The following is a 20,133-nucleotide window of genomic DNA, read 5'->3' on the forward strand; positions in this document are numbered from 1 at the left end:
TGTCTTTAGTTGTGTTAAAGAGGAGTTGGAGCAGAGAGGCTGTTAAAACATAGGCCACTGTTTGGAGGGAACTGTAATCTTACTGGAAGCTGACTCGCTAGAATAAACAAATGCATGTTTTTTAAAGCTATGAATTGAATAATTTGCCTGCTGAGAAACGGGGTTTAGGCATTCCGGTGGTGGTGTAGTCTAATGTATTGTAGTGTGTATACTGTACTGTATGTATTGGCCAGAATCTGCCTTTGGGGAAGAGGGGGCATATCATAGGGGTGGGTTTTTTTCCCCCCCAAATTAGGGCGTCCCCCCCTCTTTTTTTTTTTTTTTTGGAGTTGTTTTACCCCCCCAATTTTGGCTAGTGAGTAGACATTCTTAGAAGTGAGACTTCAATTGCACATTTTAATAGAATATATGGAACAATTATAGCTAGTGTTCGAAAAAAAATTTTTTTTTTTTTTTTTTTTTTTTTTTTTTGGAACAGTTTTCCAGCCTCTGCTTTGAGTTTGCCGACTGTTGTTTTAGCTGTGTGTGGATGTGAGGAAAAGGAGAGGAGACAGCAGCTCCTGAATATCTCTGCGTGCTTTGATTTGTACTGAACAGAATCCAGAGTGAGTCCAGCAGCCCCAGTGGACATCTGCTGGATTTCAGGACAAGAGAGGAATGGAGGAGGACAACCAGAACCAGGAGCAGCGGAGCAACAAGGTCCCCAGAAGACAAGCAGCAGACTGGGACTCTGATACCAGCCATGTTCAGGTCAGTGTTCAGGGGGGTATCGCACAAAAGTAGAATTTATAAATCCAGGATAACTGATGAAGCGAGGCTTGACCTAGTCTTATCTGTGCAGCCTGGCTTGGTGCGTCTCACGAAGGCCAAGCCAGGCTGAGGAGGAGAGACTAGGTCGAGTCAGGCTGAGGAGGAGAGACTAGGTCGAGTCAGGCTGAGGAGGAGAGACTAGGTCGAGTCAGGCTGATGTAATTCAGATAGATGAGCGTTCACGGCTTTCCTTAACAGACCGCAAGGTCGATCACAGATTTACTGATGCTAAAATGGAGAATAATCATTGTTCATACTTTATACAGAGTGAGCAGCAGCTTCTTGTGGAAGTATGATAACGTGAAACATTATTTGTAAAAAAAGAAACACGGCCGCTGTAATGAAACCGCGAGAGAAAGCGTAGCAGACGATCATGGACCGACTGAATGTGTAAGCAGCCTAAAAATCTACATTTACTGACCACTGCTCTTAACTGAAACCATCATAATCATACCATTCAAGGATTAAGCTACTAATCATTGGCACAAATTAACAGTTGTACTCTTTGCCTTAAAAGTAAGCAGAAGATAATGTTACTCAGGAAATATACCATGCGTCTGCTTTTGTGAAACCGAGTCAAGGCTAAATTCATCCAGGATAACAGGAATATCCCGGCTTAATCCCTTATCCTGGTTATGTGCAATAGCCCCCAGGACACAACAACCACTCTAAAGTAACAGAGGGCTATTTCACAAAACCTGGATAGTGGATTAGTTAAACTTTTTTTAATTTGTTTTACTTTATTGACAATAGAGCTTTGTGAACTGTGTTTGGAATAAATCAACGGAGAGGAGAGAATTCAGAGTGGCCCTAAATGAAAACACGGTACAGACTCTCACACTGAGCTGAAATGGAAACCATATTTTGTCCTAACAAGATGACATATTTTCACCATCGTCACAAACTGTTGACTGTTATGTAGATCAAGGTTCCCAACCATTTTTATGTAGATAACCAGGGACGTCGTTAGGCCTATTTTAGGGGGGCTGAAGCTACCCAAAATGTTCCTAAGCCCCCCTAAATAATAATAACAACATTAACAACTCGATTTATGCTCATTGATATTTAGACGCAACAAATGATATATAGAAAATATTTATATCATAAATAATTGGCAAATCGGCGCACCCCTTGCAGCTGCAGGTGCCCTGCTTGCACCCCTACTTTGACAATGAAATGGACTAGTCCGTAACAGTGCGGTCGCAAAAGATAAACAGACGGTGACAGGAGAACTGGGAAGTACACCGAGATGGAGAAAGACGAGTCTAAACCGTTTTTTTATGTCAATGGTCTAAACGCGAAAATTAAACAAAGTTACCCAAACGGCTCAAATAAAAGAAAAAAGCAAAAAGACATTATTTCGGCAGTAGCAGGACCTCCATCAGCTCCTGTGGCTGGTGATAATGGTGTCTGTCTCAGCAGCAGTCCCTCAGGGGTAGGAACAGAGATGAGGGAGAGAGAGAGTAGAACCTGCGGTAAGCGCAACTCCCCTTAAAACACTTTGGCCCTTGATAAAACTGAGTGGTGGACAAACTGTTGATGATAACACTACAATAATAAAAGACGTAGGCATGCTTTACTGTATGATTGCATTAGTAGCCTATATAAACGTTGCACATCATGCAAACGTTCTTAATGAGAATTGTAGCTTTTCTATCTGCTTAGGCAGACAAAACCTCATGATAGACCTCTTCAAATTATAGCATAGGGCCTCTTGAAATGATAAATAAAAAAAAAAATATATATATATATATATATATATCTCAATAGGGGAGCAGATTTCATACGATGACATCATTGATGATTTAGCATGAAGGAAGGCCAGAAAGGTCAGGTTTTAGTTTTAGTTTGTGTTTTCTGTTCTTGGTGCTATAGTGTAATAATTAGATTCTCTTTAGTGTGTTTTCACATTTGTGTGATGAAGGATTTGTGCTATTTAGAATATTTCTATATTTTATTTGTATATTATTCTTAAAGGGGTGATAGAATGATTATATAGGGTATTTCACACTGTTCCTTATGGTCTCCTAATGGGGTATGTAACATTGGTTGGGCTGAAAATGGCCTGGTTGATATTTTATGGGCCCTTATGCATCCCTGTGTTTTGGCCCTATTTGTAACAAGAGCTTTTCTTCCAAATATGGTATGGTCATGAATATTTAGATGAGCTGTGCGGTGATTGGTTGAGCGACTTGCCATACGCAGACATTAGAGACGCGCGCTGATTGGTTGAGCGAATCCCCAATACACATACATTAGAGAAGCGACAGAATCTCATATTCCAGACACTGCAATGTTTCATTACCAAATTCACTTCTGATACTTTTTTAAGCGAGAAATCAACTATATAAAGCTCAAATATGGGCCGTTTTACAAAAATTGATGGCTAATTGCAAATTTGGTATCGCGTGTCGGACTTTAGGAGCTCCACACAGTCTGACGAAAGCGACAGCCTGCTGGGCTCCATACCCAGGGCAAAGTCACCCTTTGTGGATACTGCATACCGGGGCTCCCGGCCAGCTGCCGGCATAACTATATCTATAAATAATACATTTACGGTTTAGAATGTCCCAATGTCTTATAAAGCTAACCGTTGTGTCCGATTTGATTTTAAGGCATTTTTATGAACGCGAGGAGTCTTTGTAGGACAAGCAGCTGCTTGCTATATGTCCCATTCATTACAATGGGGAAATACCGCAGCTAGCTAGCTACACTTTCGCCATAACTAAATTATATTTACTGTTTGAATTTCGTCACGCCACTTATACAACACATTCCCCAATGTCTTATAAAGCTAACCGTTGTGTCCGATTTGATTTTAAGGCATTTTTATGAACGCAAGCGTCTTTGTAGGACCGAGCAGCTGCTTGCTATATGTCCCATTCATTACAATGGGGAAATACCGCAGCTAGCTAGCTACACTTTCGCCATAACTAAATTATATTTACAGTTTGAATTTCGTCACGCCACTTATACAACATCATTCCCCAATGTCTTATAAAGCTAACCGTTGTGTCCGATTTGATTTTAAGGCATTTTTATGAACGCAAGCGTCTTTGTAGGACGAACAGCTGCTTGCTATATGTCCCATTCATTACAATGGGGAAATACCCCAGCTTGCTCACTTCGCATAACTAAAGTATATTTACAGTTTGAATTTCGTACACGGCGAATATTACAGGTTCCTCAAGGTCTTACAAAGCTTAGCTAACACTTGTCCAATTTTCGGATTTCAATTGAATGTATTTTTGTGAATGTCAGAGTTAGGAGGAGGCTAGCTAGCTCTCATTGATGGACTCCATCTCACCGCGGATCTATCAATGAGACTCGCGGACAAGAGGTGTGTTTATTTTCCCGATTGTTTGTTTAAATAACTCAACACACATACCCATTATAAGATTTACTGGAACCTCCGGGCTGCGGTAAAAGATTGGGGGGCGCTAACAAGCTTCGCTGACACTGCGGTCAGGGCGGGCGTGTAGCAACCCGGGCAGCACCAACACCGGCACTAAACTCCGACACACAGTCGGAGAAAATTTGCAATTAGCCATCCTTTTTCGTAAAAGCGGCCCATATTCAAGCTTTATATGGTTGATTTCTCGCCACAAAAAGTTTCAGAAGTGAATTTTGTAATGGAATAGCAGAGACTCTGCGTGACCTAGCTAGATTCAGAAGACTACCTGATCTCAGGTCAGTTGTGTAGCCTATGTAAATATTGGGGTGACTGTTCTCTTAAAGGTTCGGATTTTGAGATGCTTGCGCAAGCAACTAGCTTTGTTATGATTCGCCCGTTTTCAGAGGCAGTTTCAAAATATGAGATTTTCATAGTAAAGGGGTGTCAGTGGGATTTTGAGCTTCTATGTATGTCCTATTTACCCACCAAACTGTCGTTATTCAACTATGACAGGGTAAAATCGGTTTTGCATTCTATCACCCCTTTAATATTTTATATTATTGTTGCTCTCTGCTCTTATATTGGCACATTTATGCATATAGTGTATATTTATTATAAGTTCTGATAACCTAAATAACATGCTCATATTTTGTGCAGAATTGTGTTCATTGTCTTTTGGCAATGTTGGAGGTGGAGATTGTGCACCTTAAAAAGTGTGTTTCCTATTGTAATTGCAATAGTTAAATAATAATAGTTGTAATAATAGTTAAATTAAGTGTATTTTTCAAATGCTCTAATGAAGGATTTGTGCAATTGAGAAATATAATTTTCTCACATACCCTTCACCATACCTAGAGATTGGCATGGTTTTATGTCTGTTAGCCTGATTGCTGGTTTGATTTGCTTTGAGAGATCAAGGTCAAGGTAAACTTTATTATCCCACAAGGGGAAATTCATGTGGTCATTCATTTTGCACTCTTGTCACAACATATTCTCTAAACATATAGACACCACAGACAAACCAATAAACATGTATATAACAAATAAGTCACAGTACAATGGGAATGACAATAACAGAAGTCAACAATCACAATACAAAGAATAAACAATACTACAGACATGACAAAGACAATCCGACATCTAACGTTTACGAAACATTAAGGTAGGTAAAAATAAAAAAAATATATAAAAATAACTAGGAGTGGTTGTCAAAAAAGGAAATTTGGGTCTACCATCCAGTTAAAGTGCCAGTGCTGGATCAGAGTACTTGCGATGTGCTTGGTCATTATACAGTCTGATCGCTGTAGGCACAAATGATTTTTTGTACCTTTCCGTTTTAATTCTCTGTTGTAAAATTCTACCAGTTGACCTATTGCTTCTCATAAATTTATGATGAAGAGGGTGAGTGGGGTCATTAAGAATTTGGTCAGTCTTTTTAAGATAAGCTCATTGTACAGCTGAGTTGCTGACACCTGATCAAGTCCTATGATCTTACTGGCCATCTTGATCATACCCTGCAGTCTCTTTTGGTCCTTAACATGCATGTTACCAAACACGCAGATAAGGCCAAAAGACAGAACACTCTGGAGAATACTTTTATAAAACATTACAAGGATGTGTCTGTCTAGTCTAAAAGTGTTTAGTTTCCTAAGGAAAAACATCCGCTGGTGCATTTTCTTAGTTTTATTCAATGCACAGTCATTAAAAATTAATTTAGAGTCAATTTCAACTCCCAAATATTTGTAGGTTGAGACTCTCTCTACTAGTTCACCATTGATCTTAGAAGGGGGGACTATAATTCTGTTTTTGCTAAAATCTATGACCATTTCTTTTGTTTCCTTCACATTTATTTCAAGAAAATTATCAGAACACCACTGAGTGAAAACCTGTAATTCCCTCTGGAATTCATTCACAGAACAAATGTCAGATATTAAAAAACCAACCAATGCTGTGTCGTCAGCATATTTAAAATAAGTGTGAGCTGAAGAGGAGGCTTGACAATTATTGGTGTACAATGTGTATAAATCTAAAATACGCACGCGCTCCGGTGCCCCTGTGTTTATAGTTTTTAAGGATGATATACATGAATTGAATCTGACTTGCTGACTGCGATCCGTCAAGAAGTTATAGATCCAAATAATCAATTGGGGATTTACTCCTAAATGCACCAATTTTTCCACCAACAGGTGGGGTTGGATTGTATTAAAAGCGCTGCTAAAGTCAATAAACACAATCTTGACCAGGCTCTTAGCATGCTCAAGGTGCTCATGAATGCTGTTAATCAAAGATATCAGCGCATCCTCAACGCCTCTCTCTGCACGATTAGCAAATTGACTTTGGTCTAAAAGAGGTGAGAGCTTATGGAGAAGGTCCTTTAAAATTATTTTTTCAAAACATTTCATAACTGTGGATGTAAGGGCAACAGGTCATTGAGTTCCTTAGGTCTATTGTTTTTAGGCACCGGCACTATTAAAGATTTTTTCCATAAACTGGGAACAACACCAGTGTCTAGTGACAGCTGGAACAACCTGTGAAAGGGCTGTGCCAGCTGATCAGCACACACCTTTAGTGTCCTACAGCTGATACCATCAGGTCCACAAGCTTTGTGGGGGTTTACACGTCTAAAATGAGATTTGACATCGTCCATAGAGATGTCAATATCCACACCTTTCATGTCTCTTACTGCTGTAATGGCCTCATTCTGTTCTGCTTTAACATCATATATGTCAAATCTACAGTAAAAATCATTTAATTGATTTGCCATGTTAAAATCATTGTCTGCTACCATAGGGTGCTTCTTGGGCTTGTAACCTGTAATCGACTGAACTCCCTGCCAGGCTCTTCTAACATCATTTTTAAAAAAGTTATCTAATTTATGTTTGTATGCTGCTTTACATTCATTGATCTTGCTTTTGATCTTTTTCTGTACTATCTTTTTCTCTTCTCTACTTCCTCCTGATTTAAACAGACTTTTTTTTCTCATTAAGAAATTGCTTTAACTCTGGAGTAATCCAGGGCTTATTATTAGGAAACATCTTAATAGTCTTTCGGGGGATGATCATATCCTCACAGAATTGTACATAACCCGAAATAGCGAACGCTGCGTCATTGACGTTATCAGTCCCGTCAGTAACTACATTCCAGTCTGTGCACTCCAGGCAGTCCTGAAGAGTCTCCGTCGCAGCAGCAGACCAGCATTTAAACTCCATCTTTTTTGCTTTCTCACTCCGTAGTCGGGACACATAGGAAGGCATCAGCTATAAGATGATTTTATGGAAAAGTACCCCATGCCAATCTCTAGGTATGGTGAAGGGTATGTGATGATGGTGGGGCATGGTGAAGGGTATGTGATGATGTGGGGGTGCTATTTTAATTCCAAAGGCCAAGGGAACTTTATCAGGATGCATAGTATCCTGGATCCATGAAATAACTGGCCTTTAAAAATAAAAATCTGCCTGCCTATATGGGAATTTAACATAGGGGTGTAGTGTCTTTAGTTGCCAGCGGTTTAGACATTAATGGCTATGTGTTGAGTTATTTTGAGGGGACAGCACATTTACACTGTTATACAAGCTGTACACTTAATACTTTACATTGTATCAAAGTGTCATTTCTTCAGTGTTAAGTGTCAAGATATAATGAAATATTTACTAAAATATGAGGGGTGTACTCACTTTTGTGAGATACTGTAAGTGTAGCTCTAATACAATAACGAAAGATGTGAGTGCAAAGATTTTGCAAACGCAAGTTACAAATACCCTGGGGGCTAAGCCCCCCCCCTGTCTTTCAATCCTAGTGACGTCCCTGTAGATAACTTCTCAGCCACTTCAAAAACAACCCCCCCGATAGAAGAAATGGCATCTACACACACACACACACACACACCACACACACACACACACACACACACACACACACACACACACACACACACAGAGAGAGAGGTGCGGACAGAGCGAAGTTACTCTAGGATAAATAGGTTTGAAATTATTTTTACAACTGAAATCATTTTTTTTGTTATTACAAAGGGAAAGTACCGAAAAAAGTGAACAGTACCCAACCCTAGCCACATGTAATATAAAATGAAGTTAACTGTTCACACAATACGGTAAAATTAGCTATTTAAATTAGCTGCATACATGGCTAAACGTAATTTGCTCTCACCAGTGTATCACCCTGTGTAACATTACTTCACCCGCAGCAATCCTGCCACAATTGGTCCCAGAACATCCCAGTTAGATATAAAATGGCATAACGTTAAACATATTCTTTGTAAATCTTTACAATTATTCCCAGAAAGAACCAACCAAAGGGCTATTTCACAAAACCAGGATAAGGGATTAAGCCGGGATATTCCTGTTATCCTGGATGAATTTAGCCTTGACTTGGTTGCACAAAAGCAGAGGCAGATAAGTTACCATGAAGATTTATTCTGGACAGCTAGCCTGGTCCTGACCAGGCTAACAACTAGCCTGCTGCTGACCAGGCTAACAGCCAGGCTAACAGCTAGCCTGGTCCTGACCAGGCTAACAGCCAGGATTTATTAATCCTGGAGTCTTTTCTGATCACTCAGCAATGGTTTTACATTATTATTATTATTATTATTATTATTATTATTATTATTATTATTATTACTATCAGCCTGCATTAAAATACAAAAGGTGCATATTGCTGTTCAGTTAATTACTGTTATTATTTAAAGTCTTGACCATTATTTTAATTTTATTTACTGTTATATTGTTGTTTGAAGTTTGATGAATATATTACTGCAGTTGTTGAGATTATTAGAAAAGGCTGATAAATTTGCCAAATGTGTTTTTAAATGAAGTCAGTTACTTAGGGCAATATATACAGTGCTGTACATGTATGTTTCTATACCCATGCACCTTTAATTGTTTTAGTTGATTCATTTTTTTTTTATTCTTTAATGAATATAATTTGGGAGGATTGTACATTTTTAAGAACATATGCTAATTGTACAATCCTCCCAAATTATAATCTTAGTTCACTGAACCAGTAACTATATAGTGTAGACTACAGTACCTTCATGTAACAACAGGGAGAGGACTTTATATTTAGCTGGGGGGGATAATTGATGAATATACTCTGTTACATTCATGTTTACAGTGTGCATTATATTTATCACTTAATTCTCTTCATAGTTTCTAGATTTTAGAGTCCAATGTCTTCAGTATCTTTCTGTTCTATGTCCATATATACGAGGGAGCAAATAATATAATATGTAGAGAAGGAAACTTGTCATCTATAAAAAAAAAAAACACATGAGAAGAAGCGTGGCAGATAATAGCGGACCGACTGAAAGATAATTTAAAAATATACATTTATGAACTACTGCTCTTAACTGAAACCATTCAATGAGTCACTTGTCAAAAGTACACTTTGCATTAAGAGAGAGAGAGAGAGTCCTTATCACTTACTTAAAGGCCTAACGTATCCATCTCTTTCTCTGGTTGAAGCCTTAAAATATTGTAAACAAATTAATAACATAAGTAATTCCACTGGTCGGACTGTTGAGCTCTGTTTCAGACTGATACCTCCGGTTCATCCTCAACACGGGCCTTTTTCAGTCGCGGAAAATACTTTTCAATACTCCTCTGGATTTAAGCAGCAAACATTCAGTGTAAGAGTAAAAAATTAGATAACATTATTTATAATACGTTTATTTGAGTCACAGCTGCTACATACAGTGTTTTGACCGCGACAACCCGTCTGCATTTTACCGCAAACTTGCGACTAGTTAACTTTCTAAAGCAGGCACAATCGCTTGTTTGCTAAGAGTCGGGTTGGGACTCAAACATTAACACACAACAACATTTTATTCAGAATCTAAAACATTTTTATAACACTTTTTAATGTGTGATTGCGTAAAGGTGTAAAAGCGCTGCGTCTGTTTATGCGAATTCGGTAATAGCGCACGCTATGCTTCCACAGTTTGCGTAGTATTTATCAACCCTGACACCCATCAGGCAATCAGCGTCTTTCTCCGCCCACTATACCGTAAATTGCGCTGTAGCAAAGCGGTACTGGTGCTATGATATGGCTGAGTGCAGACTGCGATATTCCCACTGCTGATGCTATGACTATAAATGATCCTGATGCCAATATTTGAGGAGTTTAACAACTGGTGGAATGGGATGTGAACGCTGAGTGGGAGATTCAATTTCATCTTTGATTTCTTCCAGTAACTCTAATATTGCATGGCTGCTTGATCTGTAACGCTAAATGATGTTGTGTTCACTGACAAAGTGTGATTCTTCTGTTAAAAATATTTTCAGCCTCGCCTATGTCTTCGTCTTGCTCAAATTACTGTTGCCATTTCACCAGCGGCATAAAGGTCTACGAGGAAACTCGACTGCAGCTGGTTTAGACCTGCTTTAAAGAGGCGGAGAATTTCCCCCGCAGAATAGAGGCGCGCTCTTACTGACAGTCTTTGTAAATACCACGGAATATATAATTAGGGGCACTTTGCGCTTATCCTCCCACCTTTTTGGGTGGAACTCCCACTTTCCCCACGACCCTCCTACGAACGCATATTGAAAGCGCAACTTGTCTCTTCTCGTTCATGTGGCAGACAATCTGCGATTTTACCCAAGTGCGCCCTGTTTGTAAATAGCCCGCATCGGTTACGTCCGTCTTTGTGACCAATTAGCGCCTGGAAACAGCGCCTTGATAAATCTAGCCCTCTGAGTCTAACCCTGATGTCTGAGTTGATTTACCCTGAGATGGGAAACTCTGAGTTTTCGGTTCCAGAACAGCTGATTTGAGTTGGTTCAATCAACTCTGAGTATGTTCACTCAGGGTTATCCAGGTGAATAAACCAAAGAGAGCACTTCGCTCCGAATCATTAAATCTCTTGGTAGTCCCGCGGACATACAGGAAAATGAGAGGGGATCGCTCTTTTGCGGCCGTTGCTCCCAGGCTGTGGAATAGCTTACCTCCTTATATACTTATAGAGTTTAAACGACATTTGAAAGCTTACTTTTTCACTCTGGCTTTTGATCATCTATGAGTGCTGTGTTAATGATGTGATAGGATTTTAGTAGTATTTACTAGTGGCAAGGTCCGGAATTTAAATGTCTTGAATATTGTTTTATTTTATTTTTTGTACAGCACTGTGGTCAACTTTTGTTGTATTAATATGTGCTTTATAAATAAATTGAACATTGAACATTATGCGCGTGCACAAAAGGCAGTATGAATGGAGCCATGATTCTACGATTCACCATGGTAACAACCACAAACAAACGGGTCGGCGGAAATACTCATGCGCACAAACAGCGAGTTTGAACATGTATTTCGTTAAAAAAGCAAGACAGCGGCTGCTGCTGCAAAAGAGAGAGAATTGGTCTGGGAGAAAATTGCTGCTCGAGTCAATGCGTACGCATTCACAGTGTATTCATTTCATATTTAATCACAGTTAACTTATAATATTACTGGTGAAAACTGGAATTGTATTACACCTATAATTTCATTTAGGTGCAATCCTGCGGGCGAAAAAGTAAACTATACTAATCCCATTCTGAGGCTGCAGCACCATGATCATTAACAGAACTATAATGTATAATGATGTATTTCTTTTTAATGGCTCTACTGTCCAGGGAACACTACAAAAACGTTTAAAAAACGTTTCAGAGCGAGTCACACTTTTCTGACGGCTCTGCATACAGTGGCTTTACTACAGTATGATCCGCTACACTGTTATAAAGAAAACTGCCGTTTGCAAAAAACGTAATGCGATACAAAGAATCTGCTGGGATGTTAAAGCCTGTCCACGATGGTTGATGTTAGTGATATGAGGACAGATAAGGTATCTACATATCTAATGGACTGTGATAAAAAATACCTCTCAAATCGGTTATGTGGAAATGAAAATACATTTATAGTCAGGACTCAATACCGATGTAAACTCTCTGTGAATTAATACAGCTTTTTCATCAATGGGATCGTCGACAAAAGGACATGACATGTTTGAGAAAAAAACATTTTATAATCTGCCTAATATAAACCAATACGTTCTTTTATTAATGCAGATAAAACTGCATTAAAATGCGCCTGATACAGACTGAATGAATGAGGAAATCAGTTTGAGAGAAACTCAAGTTTTTTTTCTCAGTTTCTCTCAGTCTCCTCCCTCTCAGACGGAGAAACTCGAGGTTTCTTGAAGAAAACCTGCTCCCGACCAGGTTAGGTTCACAGACTCAGTTACCATAGTAACTGACTCCGAGGTTACGTTACCTCTCTTTCTGGAACGGAAAACCCAGAGTTTCCCTCATCTCAGGGTTAACCAACTCAGAGTTTTCACTAAACCTGCTTTCTGGAACGGGCCTCTGGTTGACAGCACAAAGGAGTGAGGAGAATAGAGAGGGTGAAGGGCAGAGAAAGCAAGGTGAGAAAATGGCTAGGTTGCCTATAAGACACACACATATATATATATATATATATATATATATATATATATATATATATATATGTATGTTATATATATATATATATATATATATATATATATTTTAGATAGCACTTTATTGTCCATGTACACGGAAATTTGTCTTGCAATACAAGCTCCAACAGTCACAACAACCTAAAAACAAAAGCTAAAAACATAGACATCAATAAAACATAGATACTTAATTAATATGAGGGGAGGGGGGGGAGATTGACAGTCATGTTTAGCTTCTTCCATTTTCTAATGATTGCTCCAACAGTGGACCTTTTTTCACCAAGCTGCTTGGCAATTTCCCCGTAGCCCTTTCCAGCCTTGTGGAGGTGTACAATTTTGTCTCTAGTGTCTTTGGACAGCTCTTTGGTCTTGGCCATGTTAGTAGTTGGATTCTTACTGATTGTATGGGGTGGAGAGGTGTCTTTATGCAGCTAACGACCTCAAACAGGTGCATCTAATTTAGGATAATAAATGGAGTGGAGGTGGACATTTTAAAGGCAGACTAACAGGTCTTTGAGGGTCAGAATTCTAGCTGATAGACAGGTGTTCAAATACTTATTTGCAGCTGTATCATACAAATAAATAGTTAAAGTTGTTTTTAGACTATGTCTCTCACAGTGGACATGCACCTACGAAGACAATTTCAGATCCCTCCATGATTTCCAAGTGGGAGAACTTGCAAAATAGCAGGGTGTTCAAATACTTATTTTCCTCACTGTATATATATATATTAGGACTACTGTGTTTTGTTTTCTCTTTTATTTGAAGATTATTTTCTAGTTGATTACAAAATGTTTTGTATGTGATTGTCAGTGATATGACGGATGGAGGGAGATAGGAGGATGGAGAGAGAGTGGACAAAGAGAGGGACCTGGAAGAACCAGGTGAGATAGTGGAGATATATATGGGCAAAAACACTTAAAATATTCCATTCACATTATATTTACATATGCATTTCATGGAGGACTAGGCTCTTAAGAAAAAGAGATATTGTTGATTTCCTCTATCGCTGGTTTCTTCTTCGGAGGCTCGACTTTTTCACGTCTGGTTCCAGAACGGTTTAGAATTGTTTGTTCCTCTGTTCAGACACATCAACGCACGGTCTCACACTTGTGTTTACTCAGACATTCTGAGGATAGGAGAAAAAACACTTTGGCTTGTTTGCATTTCTGTAAACCAATCACAATCGTCTTTGGCGGCGCTAAGCTCCGGACGCGAGGACTTTGGCTCTGCAAAATAGTCTCAGGAAGGAACTTGTTGAGGTGGAACATTTTCACCCCGATAGAAGAAACGCCATCTGCATGTTGACAGAGAGCAGGACACAGCTTTGACACACACACACACACAGGTAACATGGAGTGAAGATACTCTAGGATAAATAGGTTTGAAATAATTTTTACAACTGGAATACATTTTTTGTTATTACAAATGGAAAGTACCAAAAAGGTACCGTTGGGTACCAGAACCAAATTTCAGGTTTCAGTATTGACACCTGTAAAAATGTGAACGGTACCGAACACTAGCCACATCATGCCACAAAATGAAGTTAACTGTTCACACAATAAGGTAAAGTGAGCTATTTAAATTAGCTGATACGTGGCTAAACGTAATCTGCTCTCACCAGTGTAACACCCTGTGTAACATTCCTTCACCCGCAGCAATCCTGCCACAATCGGTCCCAAAACAACCCAGTTAGATATAAAATGGCATAACGTTAAACATATTCTTTGTAAATCTTTACAATTATTCCCAGAAAGAACCAACCAGGCCTGCCTTGTTGCACGATCAAAACGTTGTTCTAACTTGCCATTTTCGGCGTGTAGCTTGCTAGCTCAAAGTTTGTTGTTGTTTCCCCAGTTTTGCAAGGCGAGGAACACGTGGGGATTTTCTAGTAAATGATCATTGATTGAGGCTACAGTGCATGTAGCTTGTAGCTCCAGTTAATGACTTTTGTGGCTTACATTTTAATAGTTATGTTTCCCCCTTGGGTCTACCAAAGGCGCCCTCAGCAGACGTCAAGCTGGCGACCGGAGCAGGAAAGAAGGACATAAAGGCAGAGGAGGAGGAGCAGCCTGCAGCACCTCCTGCAGCTGCAGCAGCAGTGAAGGAGGAGGAGGAGGAGCAGCAGCCTGTAGCACTTCCTGCAGTTGCAGCAGCAGCAGCAGCGGTGAAGAAGGAGGAAGAGGAGGAGTATGTGGTGGAGAATATTTTGGACTGCAGAGTGGTGAACGGAAGAGTAGAGTTTCTGCTGAAATGGAAGGGGTTCTCAGAGTAAGTATGAGTCTATAATATTAATACTTGGTGTTCTCTATATATTTATATAGTATCTTGTTCATTTAAAAATTGCAGATAATCTACAGCATAAATTTCGGCATTGTATCGTGCCCTCAAAGTTGAAAGTCTTTTGACACTAAGTTGCAGACCTGCAAATAACCTTACAAAATGACAATAGGAAAAAAGGAATAACACAAATTAGCAATTAGAGTGAGAATGTATTGCCTAAAAACAAAGCCTGAGGAGATTTTCTTCTGTCTGCACTCACCTTTCCAGTGAGGATAACACATGGGAGCCGCAAGACAACCTGGACGTCGACCTTATCACCGAGTACATGCAGAAACACGAGGAGGAGGAGGAGGAGGAGGAGGAGAAGAAGAAGGAGGAGGAGGAGGACGACAAGAGGAAAGTTGTCAGTGAGGCCTCAGGAGACTCAGAGGAACGAGGGAGCAAGAGGAAGAAGAAGGAGGAGGTGAGTGAAGCAAAGAGGTAATTCCAGACTGAAGAGACCCAGAAATCTAATCTCAATATTAACGAATATTAATATAGTGCAGAAAAGGGAGGAATTTAAATGATTTATTAAAACTGTAATAATAACTAAGGCTGTCAAACAACAATTTTTTTTAATCACGATCGCTGAACTAATTTCATGTTTTATCACGTGATTAAAATTCTATTATTTTGCATTTCAGAACTGTTTTTAAGTACATATTAACAATGGAAAGCAATTCTTACCGGTGTATCTTGATTGGGAATCAAATGAATACAAAGAAAGTTACTTTATGAACTTGACTTTAAGATTTGTATTTGTTTATTATTTTTTTACTGTAAACAAAAGAACAATGTGTGAATCTTCATTATTGCACAATTCCTCCATGTACCTAACTAAAAAACTAAAAATCCTTATCTTTACCAGAGTCAATATAGTGTGCAGTAACTTCTAAATCATTTAGATTACTCACTGACATCCAGTGATCACCGGTTAATGAGACAGCGTTTGCACTTTGCAGCAGTTCCAGTTGGGCTGCTTTCACCATGTCGTACAGGCTGTGTATGCGTGGGGCTGCTCTCCCGCTCAACGGCAATGTATAAGACGGGTCAGAAAATGCCAACCGTAGTACGTCTTTAAGACCCCAGTCTTCTATGATGCTGACCGATCTGCAGTTAGTTGCCACCCATTTCGCAAGAGCTGTAGTAATTTTTTTTATTTGGTTTCATCAACAGGTCGGCGAGTAGCACTCTCCAAAATAGTGCTTTGTCTCAGCCCACTAGCATCAGCCTGAGTCATGTTAACTGTTTGCTTAGATCGTAGGCGGTGCATGTGGCTTTTGACTTGTCTACTGAGCCGTCCAGGAGTTTTGGAAAATAAAAAGCGCCATTCAGAATTGTGTTGCAGCAGGATGTGTTACGAGGAAGTATGGCAGTTTGATGATAAGTAAAATTGCGGGAAAGGGTCAAAATAGAAGCCTGTTGGGCACAACGCGAAGCCGAGTGAAGTGTAAAAGAAATTTAAAAATGGCGGCATGCGATTAATGCAATTTAAAAAAAAAAAACTTAACACGTTATGCTTGGCCCTTAATCGCATTGCGATTGACGCGTTAATGCTGACAGCCTAATAATAACATACAGGGTTTGTACGGGTGCTTGAAATCCTTGAAAATGCTTGAATTTTGATGTTGTGTTTTCAAGGTTTGAAAAGTACTTGAGTTTTGGATAAAATGCTTGAAAATGAGTTTTGGATAAAATGCTTGAAAATGCTTGAAATTGTAACTGTATTTCTTTCACAACAAATACCTAACTTACTGCATAGTTTGTTTATTAAATGGAGCAATAAAATGTTGGAGGAAATTAAACCTGCACTTGTGCATGTGTGACTGCGATCTGCCACCACGCCAAGACCCGCCCTAGGAAGCAGCTCGATTGGTTGGGGTTAGGCATTTCACCTCGAGTGGTTAAGGTTAGGATGGCCGATTGGTCACGGTTACGCTACCTTGCGTAAGCATCATGGACACCTGGCCAATAAATGGTATTGAAGGGCAAGTCTTGGCGTGGCCATAGTGGGATTCGTAATAACGCTGCCGGCAGGTTGTCGTTTCAATGAACGTTGGCTGGAAGATGAAAAATACAAATTATGGATTAAATGGGGACAAACCCTACGAGTTGCCTCTTGTAAAGTCTGCAAAAAAGATGTGCAGCTTTTCACAATGGGCGAGTCTTTCAGATGGAGTGTCATACAAGTAGCCTACTGTAAGGTTGAGGATGGCCTTATGCAATATTTACACTGCTCTATTCCAGTATGTATATGTCTTGGCAATGAAGTACTTTTTTTTTTTTTTCAATTAATATAGGCTATTTATCAGAGTCTTCTGAGACAGTGCAACAACAACCTGTGATTCCATAAATGGAATCACAGGTTGTTGTTGCACTGTCTCAGATTTTGTTTAAACCTTGTCTACATCAAGAATGTGTCCCAAAACCAAGGCCTGTAAAATTTTTCTGTTCAAATCCTATCCTCAGCCCTTGAAATTACTTCAGTTTTACAGCCTTGAAAATCACATTATCTGGGACCAATATTTGGACATTAATTCATAGGCAGCCCAAACTTTGCAGGTTGGAAGACAAACATGTAAATATGACTGAACCATTACAAGTTTGTACGGCATGCCCTAGATTTGGAAAAAAAGTGTGAAAGGACATTAAGGGTAGCATAAACTTTGAGCAAAATCTAAGAGGGTGCACAAACTGTTTTGCTGGATTGTGACCCAGAATGAGCCAGCTGCATGTCATTTGGCTCAGACCCCCCACACTCAGTGCTCCTCTCCATAGCTGTCTTGCTGTATGTTATGTTATGAACCATGAAGAGATTAAACATTTTAAAGGTGATAACTCAGGGTTAGTGAAGTGAACCTGTCAAGTGCTTTTGTTTGGGGTAATTGTTTTTACATTGACTCAGGCAGGTTAGACAGCAAGCACACAAAATAAAACTAGTGTTTTGCTTAAATATCTGATCCTTCTGCTATTACGAAACACAATTTTGTTATTTAATGTGACAAAAACACAAAATAATAATTTTTACTATGTATTGGTTTATATTTTACGGTGGTGTGAGGTGCTGGAAAAAGCTTTAAAATGGACCTTGAAAGTGCTTGAATTTGACCTTGGAAAAGGTGTACGAACCCTGAACATAACAATTGTAACTTATTTCACCAGTAAATTGCTGTTAAATGACAAAAACAGATGAGAAAACGGTATTTTACAATAACTTTGAAAGCACCACAACGTTTACCCGTTTCAAGTTAACGCAACGTTTACGATATATTGTGCAGCCCTAACTACAACTGTTAATGTGTGCAAATGGTTAATAGCCTATTCCTTGAATGGTATGATTATGATGGTTTCAGTTCAGAGCAGTAGTCAGTTAATGTATATTTTTAGGCTGCTTACACATTCAGTCGGTCCGTGATCGTCTGCCATGCTTTCTCTCGCTGTTTCATTACAGTGGCCATGTTTCTTCTTTACAAATAATGTGATTCACGTCATCATACTTCCATAAGAAGCTGCTGCTCACTCTGTATAAAGTATGAACAATGTGTATTCTTCATTTTAGCATCAGCAAATCTGTTATTGACCTCGCGGTCTGGTAAGGAAAGCCGTTAACGCTCATCTATTCGAAATATATCAGCCTGACTCGACCTAGTCTCTCCTCCTCAGCCAGACTCGATGTTTCCCATACATTGGTTCGACTTGGGTGCACCACACAGTTAAATTGAGACCCGCCCAGGTAGATAAAATCCTAATTAAATTTTCTTTCCAAACAACGGTGACTGTTTTACAGCGCACTAGGGCTGGGTACCGAACGTCGACACTTTTATGGCACCGGAAAAAACACTCCAATCCTACGAGTATCGAAAACTTATTTATCTTTCGGTGCCAAATTTCAGTTACAAAAGCGTCTGAGGGCTAAGCGCAAGCTTATCTGTCCTCTCTGCATATTGACACAGAGCGGAGCTCTGACCGACACACACACACACACGGAGAGGTGCGGATGGCGTAAACTGTCTGCAGTTTAGTTGAAGTCACAGAGAGTCACGGTTTGTTTCAAGTGTGGTTACAGTTTTTCATAACTTCACGCAGACAGCGTTTTTTCATAAATTATTGTATGAAGAGTGAAAATTGTGAGTGAGAGCAAGTCCAGAGTTTAAGAAGGTTGTTCACTAACTCTCACTTTCTCTCTGTTTGTCTGTTGCTATAGAAACGGAGAGGAGGAGAGGGACCCAAACGTCACCACTGTCAACACTGTGACAAATACTTCACAAGATCTGGATATTTAAAGATTCATCAGAGAGTTCACACTGGAGAGAAGCCTTACAGCTGTGATCTATGTGGTAAAACCTTTTCTGAGAGTGGTCACCTTAAATCTCACCAGCGCATTCACACAAGAGAGAAGCCGTACTGGTGTGAACAATGTGGTAAAACTTTTTCTCATAGTAGTGACCTTAAAAAACATCAGCGCCTTCACACAGGAGAGAAGCCGTACTGGTGTGAACAATGTGGGAAAACCTTTTCTCAGAGTGGTAACCTAGAAAGCCACAGACGTGTTCACACTGGAGATAAACCGTACAGCTGTGAACAATGTGGGGCAGCATTCACACATTTAAATAACTTAAAATCTCACCGACGTGTTCACACTGGAGAGAAGCCATACTGGTGCGAACAATGTGGGAAAACATTTTCTTACAGTGGGGCCCTTAAAAGACACCAGCGCATTCACACTGCCTCGTTGTGAACATGTTTCCGAGCCAAGCTGTTTCCTCCTGCCTCGTCCTCATGCCCTGATAGCTGTGTTGTTATTTTCTGATCTTCTCTCCACATTGAAGGCTGACCAGCAGTAACTTTATCTTCTGAATGGCATGTATTGATAGATAGATAGATAGATAGATAGATAGATAGATAGATAGATAGATAGATAGATAGATAGATAGATAGATAGATAGATTTTTATTGATCCCAAAACAAAATGGGAAATAACGGTGTTGCAGCAGCAAAATATCAGACACACAGCACACGTACAGAGTATACATTAAATAATAGGAAAGAATATACATGAAATAATTGAATACTACACAAGCAATATTTAAAATATATACAATTTGGAAATATAAATGTACAACTGTTTCAATAGATATAGATAAAC

At 39.4% G+C, this 20,133-nt stretch overlaps 1 protein-coding gene across 2 annotated transcripts; it reads left to right on the forward strand.

Moving 5' to 3' along the window:
* Positions 1-497: 497 nt before the first annotated feature.
* Positions 498-19,890, forward strand: LOC120571197 (zinc finger and SCAN domain-containing protein 21-like). 2 transcript variants are annotated; one of them, XM_039819987.1, is made up of 4 exons: positions 498-750; positions 14,665-14,936; positions 15,216-15,408; positions 19,192-19,890. In XM_039819987.1, the coding sequence occupies exons 1-4, from the start codon at positions 658-660 to the stop codon at positions 19,723-19,725; spliced, it is 1,092 nt and encodes a 363-aa protein (XP_039675921.1). In that variant the 5' UTR covers positions 498-657; the 3' UTR covers positions 19,726-19,890. The 2 variants fall into 2 exon arrangements, with proteins under 2 accessions (XP_039675921.1, XP_039675912.1); XM_039819978.1 differs by having other exon boundaries at positions 15,216-15,411; positions 19,192-19,889.
* Positions 19,891-20,133: the final 243 nt, after the last annotated feature.

This window comes from Perca fluviatilis, chromosome 2 (genome assembly GCF_010015445.1).
Source record: "Perca fluviatilis chromosome 2, GENO_Pfluv_1.0, whole genome shotgun sequence".
NCBI lineage: Eukaryota > Metazoa > Chordata > Actinopteri > Perciformes > Percidae > Perca > Perca fluviatilis.